The sequence below is a fragment of the Brachyhypopomus gauderio genome, chromosome 5, assembly GCF_052324685.1.
Source record: "Brachyhypopomus gauderio isolate BG-103 chromosome 5, BGAUD_0.2, whole genome shotgun sequence".
In the NCBI taxonomy this organism is placed as follows: domain Eukaryota; kingdom Metazoa; phylum Chordata; class Actinopteri; order Gymnotiformes; family Hypopomidae; genus Brachyhypopomus; species Brachyhypopomus gauderio.
The window spans coordinates 27317425-27332239 of NC_135215.1; the positions used below are offsets into that span (position 1 = coordinate 27317425).

A 14815-nucleotide genomic window follows, 5' to 3' on the forward strand; every position below is an offset into this window, starting at 1 on the left:
AGCAGGAGTCCCATGTCAATGCACGATCTCTATCTCCTGCATGATGGCAACAGTCCGACTTCAATTTTATTTGAATTACAATCTGAATGTGATTCTTACCTAGGACCCAGAGGAGACATTAGGGAGTGTTGGCATTTCGTGTAGCATAGTCGGTGTACAGAACAGGCGTATTAATTCTTCTTTGGTTCGTTAATTTCGTAATTAATTGAAAGTAATTCTGTGGCATTATGACCATTTTATTTATTTATTTAACAGGGACAGTGCACATTAATCAACATTTCAGTTTCTACATCAATGCAAATGTTCCGGAGTTAGCCAAGAAGCTCATTTTCATCCGTAGTCCCTAGGCAGGTTGCTGTAAAAGCCAGTGTCAACAACTCAGTGAAATAACAAAACACCGCCATTCGTTCTAATTTGAATGATCAGTTGTGATTTTATCTATTTTAAACTCAACCGCAACATCCCAGGGAAATATTATTTAGCGTATCCAAGGCTGTAAGTTACATCAGCACGTTTTTTGGTAGAAATAATGTAAGTGAACACAACAGACGTCAGAATAAATCACTGTTGTGTTCTCTGGCGCCACCATTTACATCCACTATGAGGCGCAACAGTGTCTCCCCCTGCTGGCAAAAACACAAACAACAAGTCTGGCTTCAAGCCAACGCATAATAATAAAGAATACGCCTGATATTTACATTTATATGAATTAATTGATTGATAAATGAAAATGTATTAGCTGATTAAAATGTAGTCTGTATGTATAACATCCATTTGACGATAGACATGTTAACACAAATAATGATATTTATATACCTACTGCATAGATTAATGCGCAAATTGCATTGCAAGAATGTATATAGACATGATGGTATTATTGTCATGTATCTAGGACATAAGTTCGGACTGGCGTTTTAATGAGTGGCCACCTTTGAAACTTCCGTGGAGTAATAGTATATTTTGGGTGACGCTTAGGAAACACGCCCTTCGGTAACCACCGTACACGCCCTTACACACAAAAAACACACCTGACGTACAAAGAACTTGAACTTGCTGCTGTTTTCATACATAGGAACGTCGACAGTATGGCGTCCGACGAGTCCATGTTCATGAGAACAGTGTTGCCTCTTAGTACCACGTTTAAATCCCACGATTCGAGTTTAGCTTTGCCATCCGAGGACGAACTAACCCAGTCGGGATCACAGGTCCAGCACCGGCGCAGCCGAGTGGAAGAGCAAGTGCAGCTGACTCTGTCCCGGAGAGGCGGGCGACCCACACTCACAGGTACAGGCTTTATCAGTCTGATTCACCACCGATCTCTCGATCATGTTGATTTATGCTTGGAATATCTTGGGGGAAACTGATATTTGAAAAAGTTAAAGCCGAAAAGCTTTGCTGAGTCTTTCTAAAATCTTTTGTTCACTTTCTGTAATATCTGTAACCTAAATACGTCAATCAAAACCCACAAGAGAAATAATTTCAATAGATTTGTGATCTCGTAACAATTAGATTTGATAAATTAACGATAATCGCCTATTAGATCTACTTAGTTTTAGATTACTTTTGAAACTTGTCAACAAATGTAGGTTAATTACTAACTTGGATCTAAAGAGAGAACATTCATTGATAAAGAAACTTACATTGTACTCTGTTCCTTTGTTGGAGAATGGTGACTAACCCCGCGTGTTCATGTTGAAAGTGTGGGACAAAGTAACAAATGTATTTATGTGATTCAAAAAGGAGTTTGTGGGTTACCAAAGCTGTTGTATTTCGGGGCTCAACCAATTCTGTGTCTCTCAGGTAGTCTGTCTAGTAGCCAACTACTAACCAGCACACCTGTAAAACATGCCTCCATGAAGGTACAGCCAATTTACTTTGGTATTTCTAAACTTTATGTACTCAATGCATCACATATTTTATTTACTGGAACTGATTTAACAAGCAGAATTTTTGTTACAGCCCTTTTCATCTTATGACTACAATATGTCATCGGTGACCTGTAGACCAGTGGAGAGGGTGGATATCTCTCACAGGTTGGAGGTCCCTCGAGCTAATGGGGGCTGTGGGACGTTTCGGTATGGGTTATCCAGAACCGGCCTGCGCTGGGGCCCCACAGCCCTCACTCTTCCTACGAAGCGCTCCGTGTCTTCAACCACCCGGCGGCACATGGCCTTCCCACATCTGAACTCTGCCCACTCGGACTGGTTCACGAAGCCGTTCATTTCGGGCCCGTGTGCAACTCTCCAGCTTCCCGGCAGGCTCATCTACAGGGAAGACTCTTTAGACGACGTCTTCCTACCTGACAGCTCGCACGTTCCCCCTCTCAGGCCGGGACATCAACAGCTGGCTTTGGGGAAACAGAAGCTGCTGAGATCCTTCAGTGAGCCACCAGAGGAGGCGCTTGAATCGTTGAACTTGTCCTGGCTGGTTCTTGACAGGATAGACAGGCAGGGCACGGCAAGCCGACGACCTTCCCAGCCTGCCTCTCTGGACAGCGTGGAGGGGAATGCAAACACAACAGCGGTGGTCAAACAACATAACGTCACTCTGGGCTCCAAGGTCCCCATCCTAAAGTAAGGCTTCATTGTGAAGTGTGGCCTGTTAGCCAGTAATGTTACACTATCACTTCAAGCCTTTCACTCTTATGGTGATTTCAAACAATTCTTCACTATTTCAACTATTTTGAATATTTAAATCTAGTTTCAGTTTTCAGTTTCATGACTAGCTCGGGTTTCAGCACAAATTCCATTCATAATCCATCCGTCAGCCATACTAAAGCCGACTTGCAGGTTAATTACGACTTGGGATGATGCATAATATTCTCAAGTGGTAAGACTGTATTCTCATTGGTTCTGAATTAATCTTCTGTCTTGTAAAGCCCTTAATGGTCTTGTTTCTTCGTCATGTTGCTCGTCCCTTTTCCCTCCCACTCCTCCCACACCTCACATCATCTCCTGTTCTGCTTACCATCTCTCTGTCTTGGTGATGCATCCTTGTCTTCAGTAGCTCCAGTTCGTTTAGGAATTCTTTCCCCCTCTAACAGTCGCACAGATCTCCTATCTTTCAAACTCCTATCTCTTTTTTCAAACTCCTATCTCTGTTTTGTTTGGTTTTGTAGGCCTTTGCATCCACCAGTATCGTCTGTCTGTTTTCTCATTTGTTTATCATTTGCATGTGTCAATGTTTACAACCTGTAAAGTTTACACACATGAATGGCATGAATGTAATAGCTTGTCATGATGTTATTGATGTCAAGAAAAAGATTTGTGGGTGTGTGTGTATCTCCAGAAAGCAGGATACAGAGATGACGCTGAAGAAGGCTGTGCATCTTCTTTCTCATGAGAACACAGAAATGCAGGTCACTGCTGTAACCTACATCCAAAAACAGTGCTTTAGCAGTGCAGAGGCGAAGAAAATGGTAAGATATCAAACCCACCACTCTGTAGACTGCAGCCATGGTTAAAACTTATTTTTGTCATTGATAATGAATGTGTCATAGTTCTATTATGCAGTTGATAATGCATAAGCATTTGTAAGTGCAGGCAAGCTGGGAATGCACCAAACCACAATAGTTTCTAAACAAAACAACTAATCACAAAATTTTAAATGGTTTCAACACGATTAATTTGTTCAAGTTTTTAAACTCCACACCTCCAAATACATTTTTATAGCTGTTTTCCAAACATGGATGAAATCAGAACTTAATAGTGTGGGTGAAACCTGACCTTGATGGTTTCCTTTCAAACGCCCCCTCTCTGGACCTTCAGCTGTTCTGCCTGCATGGGATCCCGAAGCTGTTAAAGCTCCTGGAGTCCAGCAGCGAGGAGGTCCAGCAGGCTGCCTCCGGAGCGCTCCGCAACGTCGTCTTCGAGAGCAACGAGAACAAGATGGAAGTGAAGGATTGCCTTGGCGTTGGCGTGATCCTGCAGCTGCTCCAGAAGAACCGGGACACGGAGACCCGCCGGCAGCTCACCGGTCAGTAGTGACCACCCTGAGCAGCTCACCAGTCAGTAGTGACCACTCTGAGCAACTCACCGGTCAGTAGTGACCACCCTGAGCAGTTCAGCGGTCAGTAGTGACCGCCCTGAGCAGGTCACCAGTCAGTAGTGACCGCCCTGAGCAACTCACCGGTCAGTAGTGACCACCCTGAGCAACTCACCGGTCAGTAGTGACCGCCCTGATTAACTCACCGGTCACTAGTGACTGCCCTGAGCTTGGTCAGACATATGAGTTACGAGGTTATGCCTACGAGGTTATGCCTGTAAAATGTTGGATTCACATATGCAAGCCTTTTGGAATGCCTAATAAGGAACCCAACAGTTCTTCGGTTTGTTTCAAGATAATAAAGTGTAGGGATGTTGGAGTTCAGATCAGAGTATCTCCGGAACCACGTCAGTTGGAAATGAAGCTGTTCTGAGCTGAAGTTGGTTTAAATGCAGTGTTGGGGAGTAACGAATTACATGTAACGACGTTACGTAATTTAATTACAAAAAAGTGTAACTGTAATTCGTTACAGTTACAATGAGAAAATATGTAATTCAGTTACAGTTACTTCTGGAAAAATTAAGAATTACAATTTTAGTTACATTTAAAAAATATAAACAAAAACCTTTGCGAAATATTTAATGATATTTTTATTGCTTTGCGCCCTATATCGCTGTTTCCCGCTTGTTTCTGTGCTGGAGCAGCAAGCGCGCGGTTCAGTTTCAGCTCAAGCAGCAATAATGACAGATACCTTCAAGCACTGGACATTTAAGAAGCATTTGTTTTGTTTCCGTGTTGTCAATAAATGTGAACCATGTGCCACCATCGGCAACTATTTGTGATTATGCCAAGCCTTTGTGTAAATTTCGGAGTTTGGAGGTTTATTTCCGATCAGAAGGCAACCAGTATTGAGGTTGTAAGCGAGCTAACAGCAAGGTATGCTGTCCGTCAAACACTGTGGTTTCCATAGCTACCTGCTGGGCTAGCTACTAGGGGTGGGCGATACTCGGAATTTTGGTATCGATACGATACCGATACAATACTGGTCAGTATCGCCGATACCGATACTTCCAAACCGTTGGGGGTGGGGGGGGGGGGATACTTTTTACTTGAAATGTAAAAAGTGTCTATACTTTTTACTTGAAATGTGACTCATGATCATTGAATAGTTTGTAATTTTGCCTTAGTTAGTTGATTATGATTAAACACAGGATGAAGATTTTAGGCAAATAAAAATGCTTTTTATTAACTAGAACAATATAAAATATTTAAGAATATAAAGAATAACACACATTTGTTTAAGAAAAAGGTCTCTCGTGCAAAATAACAAAAAAAGCAACAATTTAACAAAAATATAAATATAACAATATAAACACAAAAATGTCTTTCATTGCACACAGATATTTGTAAATAAATTCAGTAGTGCAAATAAAGTGTAAACTATAATTGGCTCTCTTTCGTAACCTTTGGCTCTTTGCTCACAAAGCCCTCCTAGGAAGTATCCCTCAAGGTGCCTTTTTGGCTCTGTTCCCATGTTGACAACAGATTTAAAGGTTTTTATTCAGGAACAGTAGCATGTTTACATTCTTCCCTTTTATTACACTTCTTCTTTGAGTTATTTACTGTCCCGCCTTAGAGAAAAGAAATGGCAGAGACTGTAGACCAGGGGTCGGCAACCTTTGAGACATGGAGTGCCAACTTTAACATGTCCAGTCAATGAGTGTGCCACTATGGCGGCGAGTTTAAATTGTTGACCGAGGAGAGGAGGGGGGGGTATGTGTAAATGGACACAAATTAAGTATTATATCGCGATCGATCGCCAAGTATAAACGCCTCCGCCGTTCGCGCAAGGTGTGCGTGCGGAGTCGCGCGCTACGGTCACTCGCGAAAGTATAATCCATTAATATAATAATTTATATTAAATTATATATATTTTTGCTGATGCTGGTCCAGCGTGTCGCGTGCCAGTGATTATGCCTCGTGCCAATGGTGGCACGCGTGCCATAGGTTGCCGACCCCTGCTGTAGACGGTCAACCAGTTTCAGCTGTGGAAAATTCAATTAAAACAGGCGAATACACCACAATTAAGCCAACTACAGGAAAGTCTGATGTATGGAAGTCATATTCCATTGTAATTAATGGAGAGGGAAATTGGCTTGTTGTGATTGATATCAGAAAGTGTTGGTGTACGTCACCTGACGGCATGTGTTTGGACTGTGGTAAGAAATGGGACAGCGCGATCCATCGCTATATTGCTGTTTTAATAAATACATAAGAAAATTTCAAGTACTAAATCTAATTAATTCAATTCATATTAGGATTGTGGGCGGGGGGCGACAGAAATGTGTATGTGGCGGGCGGGTGCGGGATTAAAACAAAAAAAAACAAGTTATTTTTTGGCCGGTGCGGGCGGGAGTGGGACTAAAACAAGCAGGTGCAGGCGGGAGCGGGATTAAAACAAGCGATTTTTTGGCGGGAACGGGATTAAAACAAGCGGGAGCGGGATTAAAAAAGCAGTCCCGCGCAGACCTCTAAACTGCAGCAAAAGAATCGATATTTTCGTTGTGGTATCGATCCGATACCGATCCTCACCTTTGTATCGATACTATCGATATAAATATTGATCCGCCCACCCCTACTAGCTACTACCATCACTTGAATGTGTTTGTCCTTTAGCATGCTAGCTTGATTTACAGGCTAACCAAATTAGCTGTTTAAAGTCCTAAACAGGTATTCGTTGAAATCATACATGACTATTATAGACAATGACAGACGGTATCAAATGAGTATTTATGACTGTTTGGTGTTGGAAAAACGTTTGTCGATGTCTATGACACTAAAGCGGGTTCGGGAACCGAGGCAAAAAGTGCTTAATCCAGAAAATTCCGAGGAGGGAAACTTTATTTTCCACGCAACTCAAACAATAGCACTATTTTCTCTCCCTCCCCTGGCGCGCGCAGGCGCTGCTCCCCCAGTGTCACTTAAAGGGCTAAAACTCCCTGAGTGGCCAAGTGCCTGTCTGTTAGGGAATTTGCTGCGAGGAGTAGTAGTCGTTACAACACAACCTAGCCTACCCAATTGGTATCATTGGACCTATCTTAGACCTACCGTTCGACAAGCAATACATTTAAATTAGATTTGTATGAAGTAATGAAATGCACTTTGGTATCTAATCAAGTGCAACACGTGCAGATTGTATAGAATGCAGTATTTAGAGATAAAATGCAGTTATTTACAGCTAGTGTAAGTAAAGATGATTAATAGATATGTGCAGAGTAGATAAATTACCTAGGGAAATGCATGTGTGTGTAATGTAGTTATGGAAGTACAATGCACACACATAACAGGGCAAAGAAAAAGTATGGTATAAATAAATGTGATAAATACAGATGGAATCATACAGATAATACACAGATTATCCTATACCACTGTAGATAGGGCTATACAGATGTGAATTGAAGAGGAACACTACAGATTTTGTGTGGATGGTAAGGTATAGATAGAGGGGAAGGAAAGAATGGTCTTTGGAAGAGTTCAATAAGGTGACCGCTGTGGGAAAGAAGTGGTTTCTGAACCTGCTTGTGTTAGTCTGTAAACTGTGAAAATGGTAGAGCCTGGGGGAGGAGCAGAAAAGAGTATGGCCCGATGACAGTAGTCTGAGAATCGTACATGCCTGGTGCAGGCATCTCTACTTGTGGACCTCCTGTGATTGCCTGTCAGCAATTCCCTCTCAGCTTAGTACTCTTTTAAGGTTCACACTGTCAGTTCTCAAAAATTAAATGTTGATCATGGGTCAATACTCATTTAAACCTTAAAGTAATCAAAAAGTAATCCAAAAGTAATTAGTTACATTACTTTTCAAAAGTAATCAGAAAAGTTACACTACAATTACATTTTAAACAAGGTAACTTGTAACTGTAACAAATTACTTTTTAAAAGTAACTTGCCCAACGCTGTTTAAATGTTTCAACTCCTCCAATGTTCAGTGCAGTTCTTCTGCCTGTTGACTTGAAAGTCTCTAAAAGCAAACGGCATTCATCATGAGATTGTGCATTTCACCCTTCTGTAGAATCAGAAGTCCTCTGACCACCTGGAGATCCCAAATTCCAGATTAGCTTCTGGACATGTATGTATGTGATCCAGAACTATGGGCTGCAGCATTTACAAATACTCTGTTGGAAGGTTTTGTAAGTCACAGGTACATCTGCTGATTAAACATAAATTAGTAAAAATGTGACTGGTCCTGGTCAGAATGAAAAGGAAGTGTCTTCTCTCTTTGTCTGTTTTTGCACCTGTATGATTGTGTAATTCGCTAGAACAAAATCACAAGAGAATATATGTCCCCTTTTCATTGTCCACATTCCTTTGTCCTTTGTATCCTAAATGCAATGGAAACCTCACCCAGTGTCTCTGTGTTTCAAGTTGCATTTTACATAAAATGGAGAAAATCTTTGGTGGTGAATCTACAGATAGACGTTTAAAGATCTATAATATCTCAACTGTCTGTGCTAGGATTGTTCCTTCATCTGGGGCTTAATGGAGCACTTCCTTTTGAATTCCCTGACTTGTGTGTGAGAGAACAGATGCCTTTTACAAATGGAAACATTTTTTTTGATTATTTTCTTGGAATTATATCTGCTGTAATGTGTAGAGCCTTTCTTATTTGTGTCAGAGTTGCACATTCAAATAATGTATGTAATTGTTTAGCAAAACAATTCCACAATGATAGTTGCTCCTTTTAATTAATGTTTAAACCAAATTAAACAAAATAAATGTAAAAAGGTCTGATGAGAGGGCTTTGAAGTCCTGTGAGTCCTGGTGTTGGCATAATCCTCTGGTATTGAAGACTGTTTCCTTAAGTGTCTGGCTGTGGGTTCTGTCCTCAGGGCTGCTGTGGAACCTGTCTTCTCATGACATGCTGAAGGAGCAGTTGTGCAGAGAGGTGGTGACGCCCCTCACCGACACCGTGCTCGTGCCCTGCTCCGGCATCTCTGAGGGAGAAAACCCCAAACTGGAGCTTCTAGCTGACTCTGACGTCTTCCTGAACGCCACGGGTTGCCTGAGGTATGCCAAGACAAGCAGGGCAGCCCAGCTGGAGACATCCCGACATCTGTCTGAGGGCAAACAACTCCGTCACAATGTGCTCACACATGGGTTTGTAGTGTACAAACTATGGGCTTGTAGTGTACCAGTATGCGTCTGATCTCTGGTGCGTCGGGCTCGTAGGAACGTGAGTTCGGCAGGACCGAACGGCCGCAGGGCTTTGAGAGACTGCGACCTCCTCATCGACTGTCTTGTTTACTACATCCGTGGGACCATCGCAGACTATAAACCTGATGACAAGGTATCCACATTCATGACCATTTCTCCCACAAATGTTTACTCTGACAACTTAGCCTCTTTTATTCATGTGTCCTATAAACTTGTTTTGCGTATGTTTTGTAATAGCTGCAGGTTTTCCGTTAGACTGAGCACGTTGCCTAATTTGACTCAACATTTTTTTTTATATCAGTGATTAGGTAAACAATGCTGTGTTTTCTCCTCCATAGGCCTTAGAAAACTGCGTGTGCATTCTGCACAACCTCACCTATCAGTATGAGTCGGAGGTCCCGGAGACGCCGATACCTGTCCTGCGTGAGCCCCAACAGAACCTCGCTGTCGAGCCCCAGCCACACGGCTGCTTCAGTGTCAAGAGCCCCAAAATCACAGAGGCCCAAAGCGTCAGTGATGTGATTTTTGAACGTATCTTAAACAACTTCACTCCACACTTGCCAAAGGCTGATGTATTCATTTATTGCATGAGATCATAACTGTAGCCTAAAAGCATACGTGTTATGACATTTTGTACCTGCTTGATGTGGGTCAGGAGAAGTTAGCAAAATTTCCTTTAGAAAAAAGAAATCACTGGAGCTCCAACGTTCTCTCCTTCGCTGGTGTCGTTACAGCACTCAGAGTTAGACTGCCCTCTGCTGGAGGACAACGGCAACCCTCACGGTGTGCAGTGGCTGTGGAGTGCCATCACCATTCGAATGTACCTGTCTCTGGTTGCCATTAGCAACCGGCAGTTCACGCAGGAGGCGGCCATCGGTGCCATGCAGAACCTGACAGCAGGCGGCAAAGGGGTAACGTGTGTGTTCTCGGGTGAGGTGCCTGCAGTGTAAATATGCATGTCGATAGTAACAACACTTCAAGCCAAGGTAGTGCAAGCATTTGGGCACTTTTCTCCTACATAGCAACGTGTACGTATGAGTCACGCAACAAACCGATCACCGTTCACAAATCAAGCTTTAGTGAAGAAAGAAAGTTCCTTGTTCGTGAAAGCTGAGATCAACTCTGCCGTGTGCCTCTTAGGTGTCCCAGGCTATGGCCCACGTCATCGTGCGGAAGGAGAGGGGCCTGCAGCAGCTGAAGAAGATCCTTCAGGAGGGTGAGGATGGTGTGAGGAGGGCCTCCGTCTACCTGCTCAAAAACCTCTCTCGCAACAGAGAGCTCCACCAAGACATCAGTGAGCATCCTGCCCGCCATCACTTTCTGAGATCATTAATATATAATAATTAGTATATCATAATACAAACAGTATTAATCATTTGTATTAACGAACACTTCAGTGCAATCTTTTGCTATTGTTCCATGTGTGGCCTCATGTGAGTTTCGTTAAGCTGTTTACGTGGTTTTCTAGCAGCGGTGCACATCCGCCACATTTCAAATGAGTCTCGCAGGGAATCGTGGTCCTGACGCCGTGTTTCGTATGCGGCCTAGTTAAACAGGTGCTGCCAGACCTGGTCCCCATATTACCCGCTACAGAGACGAAGGCAGAGCCAGCCGCGGAGGTCACATCCGTCTGTCACATTCTCAACAACCTGAGCCAGGCGTCCGTGCAGGGCGCCCGTGCCGTCCTCAACCACGGCGTGCTGCCCAGGGTCGTCGGTATAAGCGCCAGAGACCACAGGTCCGCTTGCTTCTCCACGCCATCCACAATGAGCTGGGCTACATGTGAGGTTTAGGACTCTCATGAAAACGAATGTTAGTAGGAGCCTGAGAATGCACATGCGCATAAGGATTTGGGTTTTATATTCTGGATTTGAAGTTAAACTTCACTGAGGCAGAAAACTCTGAAATGCCTCCATTAATCATTTTCCCACAGAGATTCTCTGATATTAAACCAATCTAAAGCATTCATGATTGATGGCAAGTCCCATCAGGCCTTTGAAAACACCTTAAAATCATGACCTACTTTACCTCTGGTGTGATTTCCTTATTGACTTAGTAGTAATCATAGTAGTAATTACTTTAAGTAATTATCGGTAACCACACAGAAAGATGTTGTTTGAAAGATTTGTTTCTTTCCTGGTGTAGGTATGGACCCACCAGCTGTGGGCAGGCTGCTAGCATTCTCCTGCACACCCTATGGAGGCACTCTGAACTTCACAGTAGCTACAGAAAGGTAATTGGCAGATGTCTCACTGAAGGTTAAGGGTCTATACAGAGTACTAGTCTTCAAGTTTATATAAACTCTGTTTTACGACCGCACACGTTTCACATCTGTTGCAGGCTGGTTATAGGAAGACTGACTTCATAAACAGTAGGACCATGAAGGCTGTGAGTTCTGCTCGTGACTGACCTCTGGTGGAGAACAGGAGGATTCCAAGCAAAACAACACTAACGACTAACTGAAGGGATTAACTGAAGGGATTCAGAGAGGAAAACACCCTCTGAAAGAGGCTTCCATCTGTGAATGTGTTTGTGTAAATGTAGTCTGTTTTTAATACTTTACAACGGTTGTGTACTGTGTAAAAATATCTCTGCCTTTAGCTTCCAGTCTTTGGTCATTTACAGCGGAAAAAAGCATAGTAAAGATATCCTGTCATTCAACCCGTTTTTAATATTTGGGTACATTTCACAAATCAAACTCCTACAGGAGTACAGTTTTTTTATTAAGTACAATATTAAAGTCTTTTTTTTCCCTTGCGTTTCCAGCTGCTAGGTCATGCTTGCACCGTGGTGTTCAACTCCCCATTAAAACGTACACGTGGCACTCAGGCCCCATACACAACGCCACACTGAGCCCCTAAACTGAGTGGTGCAATACCTGAGGTTGTAGACCACACCTGGAGCACCTCCAAATGAGCACAATTGTTGGGATGCCCTTCATTGTTATTTAGCGCAGGTGTTTGTCACTCATCGCTAATGGGTTTAAAATAAAAAGTGAAGCACACAGTCTTGCATGTGACTTTTAACATGACACCGTCATTGGATTCCAGCTTCGCCACACATCGGTCCGTGACATTTCCGCCCTGCTGTAATCTACTCCGGTCAATTGTGCATGCTGTTACAGAGGAAGTGGAAGTGGCCATATAAATACACATTATAATTTTGTTTGTTGGTTGGCTTTTTTAATGGGAGCTCAATGGGATTGAGATCAGGGGACTTTGGAGGCAAAGTCAACATCTTGAACTTTGTCATGTTCCTCAAGCCACTCTTGAACAATTTCTGCAGTGTCAGGTTGCGTTATCCTGCTGAAAGAGGCCACTGCAAAGGGGTGAGCTACTGCACTCCATGTTCAGGTAGGTAGTACGTGTCAAAGTGACAGCCACGTGAATGCCAGGACACAAGCTTTTCCAGCAGAAGATAACCCAGAGCACCACACTGCTGGCTTGCCTTCTTCCCATAGTGCATCCTGGTGACATGTCTTCTCCAGATAAGTGATACACACGGAGTGAACTGTCGTCATGATTTAAAAAAATAACATCAGACTTCCACTACTGAATACTGAGAACCCCCACAAGACTCATTCATTTTAGTGACGCTCTGACGCAGTCTAGCATCAGTTTGGCCCTCGCCTCAGATCCTTGCACCCATTTCTCCTGCTTCCAACACAGCAACAGGAGCCACTGTAACAAGATGATCAATGTTATGGCTGATCGGTATATATATATATATATATATACACTGTATATAACCCTTCCAGTGGGTGGTTGTATCTTTTTTCCTGACACTCTGGCCTCCTACCAGAGTCCTGGTAGTTTGAGGGTGAGGTGCAGTAGTTTTAGCTGTTTCTAGAGTTGCAGTATTTTTGACTGAGATTGATGTTGTCATTTCTGAGATTTGAACTATTCCTCCAGTTTAGGGGTCACCACCCCAAGTGCCTCTGTCACCACTGTATTCTCTCTATATCTTCTTTCACTTGTAGGACTACCACTTCTATTACCTTAGATGGATGATGCTGAAAACATAACAGAGAAGGTGAACAGGAGCTCTGACTACTAGACCAAAGAGACAGCTCACTGGCGCACTAGCCAGTGCACCCATTTAACCATCCTAAGTGACAGTCCATCATTCCATTCTCCCCTTTGGAGAGTGACATTCTCCATCACTCAAGGGAGCCGCTGTGTGTGACATTACATGTCCCTCCACACAGAACTGCCTTTTCCAGGGCCACACCCATGCCTCATCATCAGGAGTCCTCACACTGGGCCTCACATGCCCTCACAGCAGGGGTGGGTAAAATGTTACCGGAGGGGTTTAAATTGGACACAGCGATAAAAAAAAAACATATTTAAAGTGTGCAGAAACAGTCTGAATCGTGATTTGAACTAACCTAGTTTTTTTGCCGGGACCGAATATTAAAAATAAGAAAAACCGGGACAAACCGGGACAGCCCAGGGAAACCGGGACACAGGCACGTGAAAACCGGGACGGTCCCGGGAAAACCGGGACAGGTGGCAACACTACTTGTCAGGTATGCCCAGGACTCAAAGTACACCTGAAAGGATGTAAAAAACAGGTTACCTCAGGTAAGCAAATCTGACCACTAGACCAAACAGCAGCTCGCTAGCATAGAAGCTATCTATTAGTACAATTTTACAAGTTTAAACTCATATTCGCATAATAAAACGGGTGATATTACTAACATTGCTTTATATTTCGTTTAAAATTTTTGTCGCTTACCGTAGGAACTTAGCGGTTAGATAAAGATAGAGCACTTTATTAATCCCAGAGGGAAATTGGGAAAGTCATAGAAGTTGACATGGCTAGTGACGGTTAATGTCTGTTAGCTCGGTCTGTAGCTAGCTAATATACTTTCACGTTTTTGTTTTGTGCATTTTATACTGAATAAAATTTTTATAAATGCATAATGTTCTGATTAAAAAGCCCAACTGAACTTGATAATGCCACATCTGCGCGCTCCTCCACGTCCTGTAAAAGCCCGTTCTTTGCTAGCTGTGCTTCCACCCCCCCCCCCCCCCCCCCCCCCCCCCCGATTTAATTAAAGGGGATAAACGAGTCGTTCAGATTTCTCATACTGCAATCATTCAAATTGTTATAATATGCATACGAAATGTATATTCTACAATACTTAGACTTGACGTTCATTTTTCTGCAGTTTCAAATGTATGCATTTGAAGACATGCATATGTTTTTCAGAGGCGGCAATTCCAGGTTCAGGAAGTCAAAGTCCTTCCCAGGATTTTATAAATTAGTGGAAAAATTAGTGGAATCAACACAATCCAGGAAACCTGAGAAAAATCCTGTTGAGGACTTTTACTTTCTGAACCTGGAATGCCAACCTCTGGTATTTTTATTACTGTACCTCATTTACCTGTATTTATATTACAGATACCTATATCTGTTTAAGTATAATTTGCTCTGCAGTCAACATTTATCATCAGAGTCAACTAAGCAGTTCTTGTCTTTATAATGCAGATGAGCAATATTATTTTATCCTATTTTTAGCTTTAATAATTAATTATTTAAAGACAATACCCTAATATTATAGTTTTACTGTTTTTACTGTTTTACTGTATTAACTCCACTGGTTAATTGTGGTACA

At 42.7% G+C, this 14815-nt stretch overlaps 1 protein-coding gene across 1 annotated transcript; it reads left to right on the forward strand.

The window, feature by feature from the left end:
* Window positions 1–984: 984 nt before the first annotated feature.
* pkp2 (plakophilin 2) lies at window positions 985–12199 on the forward strand. Its single transcript, XM_077006818.1, has 13 exons — window positions 985–1284; window positions 1801–1859; window positions 1960–2573; window positions 3289–3418; window positions 3768–3975; window positions 8871–9048; window positions 9211–9328; window positions 9534–9704; window positions 9930–10106; window positions 10336–10489; window positions 10744–10933; window positions 11341–11428; window positions 11536–12199. The coding sequence occupies exons 1-13, from the start codon at window positions 1086–1088 to the stop codon at window positions 11602–11604; spliced, it is 2355 nt and encodes a 784-aa protein (XP_076862933.1). The 5' UTR covers window positions 985–1085; the 3' UTR covers window positions 11605–12199.
* The last annotated feature ends 2616 nt before the right edge of the window (window positions 12200–14815 follow it).

Bases quoted from the DNA above. Each gene is read 5' to 3' on its own strand.
- pkp2 (XM_077006818.1), top strand. From the start codon at position 1,086: ATGGCGTCCGACGAGTCCATGTTCATGAGAACAGTGTTGCCTCTTAGT. The intron at 2,574-3,288 runs GTAAGGCTTCAT...GTGTATCTCCAG, and splicing joins TCCAAGGTCCCCATCCTAAA to AAAGCAGGATACAGAGATGA. The intron at 9,705-9,929 runs GTCAGTGATGTG...GTGTCGTTACAG, and splicing joins AAATCACAGAGGCCCAAAGC to CACTCAGAGTTAGACTGCCC.